This window comes from Colius striatus, chromosome 14, assembly GCF_028858725.1.
Source record: "Colius striatus isolate bColStr4 chromosome 14, bColStr4.1.hap1, whole genome shotgun sequence".
NCBI lineage: Eukaryota > Metazoa > Chordata > Aves > Coliiformes > Coliidae > Colius > Colius striatus.
Genome location: NC_084772.1, coordinates 12,147,386 through 12,159,257, shown reverse-complemented (window position 1 = coordinate 12,159,257; position 11,872 = coordinate 12,147,386). Strand labels below are relative to the sequence as shown.

The 11,872-nt window shown below is 40.9% G+C and overlaps 1 protein-coding gene across 1 annotated transcript in view; it reads left to right on the top strand.

Annotated features, from left to right (window-relative positions):
• Positions 1–533: 533 nt before the first annotated feature.
• Positions 534–11,872, top strand: part of SLC7A10 (solute carrier family 7 member 10) — a 40,831-nt gene continuing 29,492 nt past the window's right edge. Inside the window, exon 1 of the mRNA XM_062007866.1 lies at positions 534–630. Within this exon, the coding sequence (XP_061863850.1) occupies positions 534–630 (97 nt within the window). The remainder of the gene's footprint in view (positions 631–11,872) is intronic.

Here is an 11,872-nt window from a genome sequence, read left to right as displayed (position 1 = left end):
TTTGGCTTTAAGTTATTGCGTTACTACACCTAATAAAGCACGACAGTCGGTGAGCCACCACAGAGGCGATTCATGTGGAGGCAGCAGCGTGAAACTGAGCGGAGTTGGCCATAAAAGTCATCCACGGTAAGCAGGCTGCTTGGTCCTTGGCACTGACCCTGCTGCCTGACAAACCAGACCACGGAACGAGTAATTTGACGCTCGGCGCTTACCAAACCGTGACAACTTTGGCGTTACTGCCGTCGTTTCCCCCCGTTCTTCCAGAGACACGTTTGCAGGTGTCTCAGACGCGGCCGCCGCGCCCGGCACACGCACCTCGTCCCGAGCGCTGTCACCCTGCCAGGGACCGTGAGAGGGGCCAGGGGGCCCGCAGGTGCCTCACCTCAGGGAGGTGGCATCAGCCGTCAGCGCCTTTCTGCCTCACGCCCCCGCCGGACACCCCCTCCCACACACGCGCCCGCGCGCCCCCACCCCGGGCCGGGGGCGGCGCATGCGCGCGGCGGCAGCGTCGGGGCAGAGCGGCGCGGGCAGCGATGGCCGGCGGCGAGCAGCGCGGCGCGCCCGGCGGCCCCGAGCGGGTGGCGCTGAAGAAGGAGATCGGGCTGGTCAGCGCTTGTGCCATCATCATCGGTAAGGCCCCCGCGGGGCAGCGCGTCCCGCCGCCGAGCGCCCGCGGGCAGCCCGTCGCGCTCGGCTGAGCCCCGCGACGGCACGGGGGCTTGGAGCCGGCGCGCTACCTGCGGGCAGGTGCACCGGGGGCGCCGGCCCCCTGCCCGTCACCGGGCGAGATTGCCCGGGACAGTGAGCTCCGGCCAGCGCTCGGCTGGGTGGAGGGAGAGGGCGGCAGCCGGGACGGCACTTCGTTATCTCCGATAATGTACGGTCCTTCGTCAGGTAGCGGCAAAATAGGAGTGAAAACTCTCTCCATCCCAGTCCTTCAGCTGACAAGATCCTCGGGTTTTCTGAAGTATTTTCCCAATGGCATTTTGCACCCTTACGGCATGTGCGACTCTTACTTCTTAAAGCTAAACCAAAAATTGCTTATTTTATTTGAGATTGGAGTTCCTCGGAAATGAAGGTGACAGCTCCAACTTTCAGAAAGCCACCAAATATCCCGGGACCCACGATAGCTAAGTGGGAGCTGGCAGCACAGCCAGCGGTAGTGATGCCCTGTCACATTTCCCACACCAGCTGGTCGCTGGCAAAGCCGCTGCCCGTCGATGCCTTTTCCGACAAACCTTCTGGTTTGAGTTTCAGAGCTGCCAGGCAGCAGAGTTGATCCTACTTCTCCCATAGTGGTGTCAAAATTGAGAAACCAGGGCAGGCTTTGCTCAGCACTGTCCCTCACCATGTTCTATCACTGTGGTGTTTGGGCTAGAGTAGCGAGGGCAAGCCTAGGGACGGGAGCAGTTTCGCAGTCACATAAAAGCAGCCCATACAGACCCAATGAGCTTCAAAACCCCATGGGAAAACCCAGCCATTACCTTCTTCATGTTGAAAAGAGTCACAATGACAGCTGGGGCAAAGTCCATGGCAGCACGGGGAGATGGCAGTGGACACAACAGGAGCTGCTTCATCCACGGGAATATGCTGTGCAGTAGCAGAACTGACTGGGACACCCATCGTGTCTGCATGCATGATATCCCCAAGCTTGGAGGACAGCATATTTCCCACAGGTTATCATACTACCCTACTGCAATTTTATGCTGTTAGCCTTGTATCCCCTTATGGCCCGTTTAGATGGATAGAGTCTTGCAAAAAAAGGAGAGAGAAATTTTAATGCCATTGAACAGGATCTCTTGCACCATGAGTGAGCCTGTTATATGAAAGGAAAGTTTTTCATCTGTTCCCACAGTGAAATAATAAAATCTAATGGGCAGCTATAATTGCAGTTTGTGTGAAGAGGTATTCTTGGTATGCAGATATACCTTTACAATTCATCCTCTGGCATACTTAAGGGGGAAAATCCGGTTTTGAGATCTTGGTGGAGCACAGATGACCTTGTGTAAGAGTAATGCACATGTGGGTATTCAACAAGGCACAGTGCTGTAAATAAGGCACTATCAGGGTTAGATATCACCTGGATTGCTGCTGGTCAAAGGGAAAATTTATGGCATCTATGTCATTTCTTAGTCCTGGCATTGGATAATTGTACCTCAAGACTGCTACCCTGCTCTGTCACATCTCTTCCCAGACAGCTTTTCATCAGCCTGAGTCATTTGGAACATGTTGCAAGCAGAATACATCTATATAACTCTTGTACAAAATAAATCTTGTGAAACAGCCTCTCATCTAATCAAGACATTTAAGTGGCGAAAAATATTGACATTCATGATAAAGTATAGTACTGTCAAGCAGTTTAAGTATTAGAGAAGGTTATCTGCATTGTCAAATAAAGCATAACATTTCTGCTGCAACTTTCCCCACATTTTGATAAAAGAAGTTTGAAAAACAGCTCTAGGATCCCTTTTTTGGATTTGATTTGTTTGTGTGCAGAGGTGTAAAATTACATCATGTATCACAAAGTCTTCAGTAACAAAGGGATATATATGTTGGACTAGATGATCTTTTGAGGTCCCTTCCAACCCTTAAGATTCTGTGTAGTGTCACCAAAGAAAACATGACAGCTTATAATCAGAGGACACTGTAAAAAGTACACGCCATTACTGGAGTTAAATAAGAGACATCTTATTTAAAGCTCTTAGCAAAAAACTACTTGATCCAAATTGGTATTAGGCAACCAATTAGCTCACAAATTTTCTGTATGATAAAATTTAGCATAGGGGAAAGACTTCTTTCCAAATGATTGAATATGGGGAAAAAATGGGTGTGGTTGGTGTCATGGCCAACTGATGACAGACCAGGATGCTTATGTTGGCCAGCAAAATGGATTTCCTGTTTCCAAGTAGGTGAGGCAAATCCTTTTCTCTTCAAGGGTTTAGACATGAAACTCTAATGTGTCTCAGGGCAAACTCAAATTGCTTGAGAACACCAAGGAAAAAAAAGGAATCACCTTTGAAAAAAACTCATCTTGCTCTGCATAGAGCTAAAAGAAGGTTATACTCTCTGTTTTTCTTGAATTGTCTTGTAGGATATCTTTACTGAAATAGCATACAAAAGTACTGCAGATAGAGAAAATGGAAAAGGATATTTTTGCATTATCAAGTAGAAGTTCAATGCTGTGACTTGCCAGCATTACACCAAATGTTCTGTTTTAGCTGACTGCTGTACAATTCTAATCAGCTGCAGGATGTATGTAAAGAATTGTAATATTCTAGTAATTAGTAATTGGAAGAGGAAATATGACAGAGTATTTGGAAAATACTGTAAATATGAGCATATAAATATGTGATGAATACACTCGTGGATGCCTTCTAGATATTCATTCTGCTTGTTGAAAGTAAAGTATTGTGTGATTTTCAATTGGAGAGGGAGAAAAAAATTAGATTGTTTTCTGAGTACTCCCTAGCACAATGAAATAAAGTAAAAGAGAAGGCTTGGAGGTGGGAGAACAATTACATAGATTTGAGAGTATTCCAATAATATCAGGGTCTTTAAATATTTTGTAGTCCATTAGGACCCCATGAAATGTCACAATTGCATCTGAGGCAATCAAAGCTACCTCTAGATGCAGGTACATCACTTCATCCAGCTTAAACATTATTGGCTTCTAGCTGTTGAGGAGGTGCTCAGTCCCTGGGAGCAGGGACCCTTGTTATGGGAGGGCAGAGGCAGCCTTCATCCTGCCATGCTGCCAGCTGCTCTGCAGCTCCCATAGTCTGTGCTAATTCCCTACAAAACAGGTGTTCTTTTCAAATATTTTTTCAGTGTTTTGAATTACAGGACAATTTTTTTACTACTTTTATAACTGAGATGTTTGTCAGCAAAATAAGTTGCTACACCATCTTAATACATTCACAAAACTTATCCTTTAAAACTTTTATCCTGCCTTTATAGAGGTTTAAAAGGCTTTGCCATAAGAAATACCAGTTAATCTAACAGAAAATATTGAGAAAAAGATAGCAGAATGAAGTACATCAAATTAGGGATATAATATGCCTGTTCTATATCCACCCCATAGCATGCTCTCATCATTTCTCCAAGCCTAGTTTCCTCACAACACAAAAGACTATTCTTGATTGCTTCATTATTTATACTTTTTTAAAAAATTTACATACAATCAAGCCTAATTAGAGAAGAAAGCTGTTTCTGAAAGTTGTTTCATGTTGAGACAGAAGACACTTCTTTGAAGTATCCTCATGTAAATGCAGTTACTAGGTACAAAAACTTTCTGGTTTAGTGCTAAAGAGAGACTGATACTTAATGACTGTGAAACTGAACACAGTGTTTAGTAGTAGTAACAGATCTTTCTGGCAATTCATCACTGCCACAGAATTTTGGAAAGTGCCTGAGAATTGCTGTGGGAGCACCTAAACCACTCTGTCTCAAACGTGGTTACATACAGTGAAAGCAAATCCCTTATGGTCTCCAGCTATTAATAATCATCTAATGTACACAATTACACTGCATATTAAGCTTGCCAATACTCAGATGAAGTGATACAGCTTAAAAAGTAGTAACATATGTGCTATATGATGTTAGATAATAACTTACAGATACTATATAATTGCTTGAAACTCAAATTAGCATGTCTTTAGCAATCACAGAAATCTATGCCATATTTAATTCAACTTTTATCCACTTTCTACATAGCTGGCTTTGTATCTCATTTGTAGAGCTATATGTGTAATTAAGATTATTGTACATGTATCTTTTCTGTGAGCACAGGCATATGAACTGTACAGTGAAACTCTTATTCAGTGCCTTTGTAGATGAAAAGCTAAGTAAGAAGCTCCATGACTTGGCTCTGTGTAGTTTCTACCACATTCCACTGTTCTTTAGAAAAGCAGAAGAATTAGAAACAGCAGCCTGATTAACGTCTGATACCAGCCTGGTTCTTTTGGTCTGAATAACAAAATTCACCGTTCTTACATTAGAAATATATGTTTAACTGTATGCACAAATTGCATGTGTAAAACATTTAACAAGAGATGGTTAACTGTTTAATACAGATCAAGTTGCTTTATTGAAAATAAACAGCTAAACATCTCTTTAAATGTTTGTGTGGCTTGTAAAACCACATGAAAGTAACTATAGGGTCATATTCACGTTATGGTGAAGTCTGTTGTATACATGTGAATGATTTTATGTCAGGCTATATAAGATCCGTTAGAAGACCTACAAATTGATCCACAATAAAATATATCAGCTAAAACTAAATACATCTCTTTCTCTTGCTGAGCACAGACAGACAAGTTATCTGCATCAGCTGACTTGGCATTGCTTAAAAAAACACGCTCAGTGTTTTTTCTATTCATGCACAAGCTTAGTATATAAGATCTCATATAAACTGGTTCCTAATTCAAGTCCAATGATAATATCAAAACTGTTGGGCAGTGATAAATATGTTCAGTCTTGCTACTTCTGGAAGTAGCTTTCTGGAATGTAGATGTCTACATCACCCAGAAAACTGCACACACTCGCTTTCTTCCATAGCTGATGACAGTCAGACACCTTATAGATGGTCTCAGCAGAATGCATACAAGCAAAAAAGTTCCCTTACATAAGAGATGTTTCCTTGTGTCCTAGTACATTGTGCATATTACTGTCCACATTGTGATACTCCATCAAGGGAATGACCTTGTTTCCTTGGTTATCATTGTATCTGTCTGGCATTGCACTTATTTACTAATAATTGCATATGCATCTACAGGGAAATTTTCAATTGCATAAATATCACTTCCAAGGGAAGCACTTTGAGATAACACCAAATTCAAAGGTATAATTGCACTGGATGTGATTTTTCCTTCTTCCCATTAGCAGAAAACTATTTACCAGACTTCCTGCATGTCATTTTCTTTTTGCCTCTATGACTCTTGCCATTCTAACATGCCCTAAATCCCACAGACAGTCTTTATAGACAGAAACCTAGTACAGCAAGCTGCTGGGGAAGGAGAACACATGGTAATGTGAATAGCCTTCATACTCATCTTTTTCGTAACATACAAGAACTTAAATGGAAATTGATAGGTATTAACACCAGCTGCTTGATGAATCCTCTCCAATCATGTTTCCTATGCCACTGTTACTTAAGGAGACTGGTTATTGGTCAACTGGCACCCATCAGATTCATCTCTTTATCAAATCACTAGGAGATCATTCCTAGTCAGGTCCAATGGACTTCACTGGAGTAGTACCCAAGTTACAGGACTGCAGCAGAAAGAAAGACGTATGAGAAAGACAGAAAAACACCCACATGTCTAGGTGACTTCTTCCAATTTCTGGGATCCTACCCTGGGCCACTGAAAACAGTGGTGATGTAGCATGAATCTTCTCCCTCTGGATCTGGGTGAGAGCATTTCATTTTTATAGACAGATAGCTGAAATTTCAGGATGCAGTTTTGTTTGCTTACTGGTGAGAGTAATATAGGTTACTTCAGTGGTTCTCTCAAAAAAAAGTTTCAAAAAAGAGTCTTCCTTATCTCTGTTACACACCTTGCTAACTAATATTTTGAGCATTCAGTTCGACCTGGCACTTGCTGACATAGCACACAAAGTATTTAGACGTAAATGACTGATTTTTTTCTCAGGGCAACAGTTCAGGATCTAGCTCTGGACTGTAGAGAAGTTTTATTCAACATCGTGTCCTCTTATAAATAGAAGTTATGATTAAATAAAGGCAGCAGTCAATTTTTGTTCAAGATAAATGGTACATCTTCTTTACTGATGAGAAGCCACAGACACATTTTTTAGGCACTTGTGAAGACTTTTTTTCCTGTACAGCCGAAAGGCTTAGACTCAGTACTAAAAACTACATGTCCAGGTTTCATTTGTACTATAAAGCTGATAGATGTCTGTAATTCAGTATGATACTCAGCATGAAAAAGCAGCACATACTACTGAGAAAGATTAGACCTTACTTTTTTAAAGAAATAAACCTGGGGATGTCCATCTAAAATTGTGTGATACATTTTAGGGGTGATACTGTGTTCTTCGAGGCTGTTCCAGGATTCGGCTATCCATCAGAATTGTTTGCGGTAGCCTTTCACCTGAGTTTAGGGAGCTGAAAACAAGCTGCAGTTTCACTTGCAAGTAAAAAACATGGCAAAGTTCAAATTAAGCTTGGTAAAAATCCAGGGAGATCCTGCAGCGTCTCTGGGCCAGCAGCTTACCTCTGAGACAGAATTTACAGAGGGAGGCAAAAGGGAGCTCTAATTAGAAATGCCTGGCAGAAAAAAAAAGAAAAGAAAAAAAAAGGAGAGAGAAAAAGAAGAAATAAAAGAAAAAGGCTTTGCTTTATATTTTTCTTAATTGAGTCTTTCTGGATGTAGAAAATGGTTTTGTTTATCCACAGATGTGCCTTTTTGCTGCAGTGTGTATCAGGGAGAATTCAGTGTGTGAAGTCCCTCATGTACAGTGCGAGGAGCAAGAGCAAAAACAGCAGCAAAAAAACAAAGTTAAAAATACTAATGTGAACAAATCCTTCCCATATGATCTTCAGGAACAGCAGTAGGGCATAAAAAAAGATCTTTTGGGGAAAAAAAACCCAAAAAGACCTCAATTCATAAAGTCACTGAAACTTGAGCAAACATTTGTAACAGTTCTGTTTCGAGGTTATTAACTGTCCCATATTCATTGACTGGAGGGTTTTTATTTAGGTGATTTTAGATTGGGTGGCTTTTGATAGTTTTGGGGTTATTTTTCCCTTCTTATTTTCTGAAAGAGTATAAAATGCTGATTGGAACACAATGACTCAGAAGACTGAAGCAATGGGCTTTCTGCAATGGCTGTCAGTAGTTTAGATACCCCACATCAAAAACTCTCCTTCCTTGATGGGTGAAAAAACAAAGGTAGCATCCTTTGGTAGTGTCTTACTCCTGATCTGGAAGTACAGTGCCTGCTTTCAGCAGTGCCATAAATCTCCACTCGTGTTCCCTTTTCCTGTGCCTTGCAGCTCATTTCCTTGCAGCATAATGTAGCCTTTTCTGTTGAGAAAGTCTGTTCTGCTTTGGCAGGCTCACAACAAGGAGAAATGGTTTGGTAGAGGTTTAGCTTTTTTGTGTTTGGAGCTTTTTGTGTGCCAAACTTTTCCTTTCAAGACCCCGTTTTCTGTTGGGCTGCTGTGGGGGGAGTTTCTACTAGCTGCCACACTTTTTTGTCATCTTGATTGCAGCATGATAAAATAAGAAGGCATTTGTCAGTACCAAAGTGCCCCAAATATAAAACATTCTAACAGTGTTGTTTTTTTCTGTTGGTCCTGAAAAACCCAGAAGTCTCCCAAAGAGTTCTTTAGCAGATGTTCCACAGCAAAGAGCAGGGAGCCAACAATCCAGCATGAACTGAGCATCTCTGCATCCTAATTCCTTTTTCAATGCCTGTATCCCTGTCTGTATAGCAAGAAAGCATAAACAATATGCAAGCCCTGTTCCCCTAGAGAGGGAAGCCATATATAATGGTAAATGCATTTCTTCACATCAGCCTCCATGAAATCTCCTTATGCAGTACTAGTTTATTCTCCTGATTTGATCTTCTGGCACTGACCTCTGCAAGTCAGGACTGAAAAGCAAGATTAGAGGAGTGGTTGCCTACAAACTGTTACCATCTTCAGGAACTTGTAGATTTTGTTTTTCTGATTTCAGGGTAAAGAATGGCCCAATCTAGTGTTTGGATGAGCCAATCAAATTCTTTCTGGACGTGGTTCATCATCTCTTTCAGACAACAGAGACCAATTCTACTGGATTTCTGAAAAAGAAAGGTGGAGAGGAATATACTGGTGATATAAAAGCCTGAGGAATTTCTTTATCATTGAGCAATGGAATAACCCTCATGGCTGAATTGCTCAGATTCATTTAATACTTTCTTTAGAAGAGTAAAAAAACTTAAAGATAATCTTTCTGAAAATTAAGTTGAATTTTTTTATCTAATCCTTAAATACTGTTGTAATCCCACTTCATACATGGTGCTTCAAGATAATAGTGTAAAATATAGCATTAAAAATCAGTAAGACTTCAGAAAGGTTACTTCTGACTCCAAGAAATAGGTCAGTGATCTGGATGAGTGGCAGTTTTTCTGCTGTGAAAAACAATAGCTCTTTCATCAGTTACATGAAGCTGCATAATCTAGATCAGGCCAAACATCTTAGTATAATATACCACAAAAAATATGTTTGAACGGTATAAGGACTCATTTAGAATCACAAAAGCCAAGAAAAAAATCAAAGTAAGGATCTTATTCTATTGAATATACTAAAATCCACAATATTATATGATCTATGACAATGAATGTCACAAGGCTGCCCATCACAAAACCTCTAGTTCACCTGTGTCACTGGACAACTCACTGATGTGTTAATTATGCTACATTAACTCTGAGTCAGATAATCACACAGGTATAAGCAGTCAGGCTGGAAAAGGGTTTTGTCTTTAAGTACAGAGATGCATTCAGACAGTGGAGGACAGAAGAACTCTGAATACAGAAAGACCTTCTCTATCACTTAAGCAGTTTTGCAAAAAAAAGTCATTGCACTTGAATACATGGGCATAATGTGGTAAGCTACAGGTCTGACATGAAAAAGTGTCATTACTTGGCTAGTCTTTTGTAGTTCCTAAGTGTCTTCCAGCTTTTTGCTCTTACATTGCACAACCACCATGAGACAAGGAGAAAAAGCTATTAGCATGTGTCATATACAATGGGGTTTTAATAGTCCCATATTGTGCTGTGAGATCACTCCTGCTTGGGCCCCGTGAGGAAGGGTGATCAATCCAGAAAAGTGTTCCTTGCCTCAGAAAGGATCAATATATGCTTCTCCATAAGCCTGAAGCTAATGACTGCCAAAGAATATGAGGACTTACAGCTTGAAGCTGTCTGCTTTTATGTCATAAAAATTCATCCTTTTGTACAAAACACCCAAGGGATCAGTTTTTCTTAGGGAGTTGCAAGGAATGGGACCAAGAAGAATAAAAATGAGGGGTTCAGTTCCTCCTCTTGATTATTTCAAAATTCTTTAACAGCTCTCCTGAGAGCTTAAGAGAACAGGATTTGCTTGCTTGTTTTTCAGGAGGTCATCTCAAACTATATTTCATTTCCACTTCCTCATGACTTTGTTTTTTTGTCTGTGCCCAGATTTTGTCCTGTTTTGATAGCAGACACTTCTTTGGTAGTTGGTATTTCAAGCCTTGTTTTATCACTGATTTAAAACAATTCAGACAATTCTGATGTCCATGAAAGGGAGATGAAACCATTTCAGAAATGGCATTCAAGGGCTCTATCAACACAAAAGTTTCATCATTTCTGATACTCTCAGGTGCAGCCTGAAAACTAGAAAAGCCATATCCTTTGGAAACTTAAATAATAAGCCTTTTTTATAAGTGTCTTGAAAATAGTAATAGCATTAGTTAGTACAAGAGAGCAGAAAGTATCCAAGCTTGTTAAGCTTCCAAACATTGTACTTAGACTCAAGTAAATTAAAAAATAGCTGAATCAATGTTTTAAAGAATAAGAAACACAAGTATTTGATTCTGGGTGGTGTCCTCACATGCCTAGCCTTCAGCTTGGAAAGGACTTTTATTTGTATGATAGAATTAAAGTATTTGTAATTAAAAAAAAAAAGCTGACAAACTACTTTTTGGTACTTTGCTAGTAGATCTTGTTGCAATAAAGCCTTACAGTAAACTCTGCCAGAGACCAGTAGATCACAATGTTGACATGTTGGTTGGTTGTGGACATGGCCAGTTCCCTAGCAACGCATTAACATTTAAGCAGACTGTTACAAAAGGTACCCAAATCCTGTACATTATACACATATGGAGTGCATACAGAAATAATAGCTCCCCTTTGCATCCTTGGGCTTCTGAGAGAAGATTAAAGGCCCTTTACTCAACAGGTCAATAGTCCCTCGAGTCCTACTTAAGTCAACAAGAGCAGAGGACTTCACTGCCTCCTGGGAACAGGCCTTACATTAAAGCAGCTAGGTACAAAGCACATTAGTCCATTATTACCTACACAACAGAGTGAGGTTCGCATCCATACTGCAGGAAACTTGGGTGTGAATGAACCATACCGTGTTCACGCTGCACAGCACAGCAGAGAGTGATGGGGACAAGTGTAATCTGTTCTCATTAATTAAAGTTATAGGGGGCCAGTCTTATATGCTCCTTTTGGCACAAATCTAATAATGAACACATTTGTCATTGACCAAACACAGTCAAGGCACACAAGTTTCTCAGGCAGGCTGGCTGCCCTTGCCTATCTGAGGTTTCAGACAGAGGTAAAGCAGCATGCAAAGGCCAAGAGGAGCAAATTCACTTCCAGCCACCGACTTGCAGGACCTCCCTGAAGACAAGTCTCTGAAACCACCTATTGAAATCCCTATATTTTCCTTTGTGGCCTTCTAAGGGGCACAAAAACACCAGAACTGGAAAAAAAACCCAAACCAGTGACAAAAACTCTGTAAACTGACATTTATAAAGAGCCTACCTCAAGCAGAAGTCTATTGTTTTAGGTAACTGAGAAAGAAGAAAAAACAAGACAAATCAAACATCTCCACTCTGTGGCAGAAGTGGATTAGAAAGCATATCATAACTAAGTCTCTATACATTGCAATGGTAGGGATGCTCAGGTCCTTGTTAATCTGTGTTTTACAGGACTAGCTAGTTTAACTCCACATTTCTGTGTACTCAAGACATTCTCTAAACAAGTTTTTCCATCCTGGGGGAAGCAGTGACATTTTTTGGATGGTCAATTGCTTAGACAAATAGACATCAATGAGTAATACGAAGTCTACTAATTCTGCAGATGCTTAATTCAAGAGATA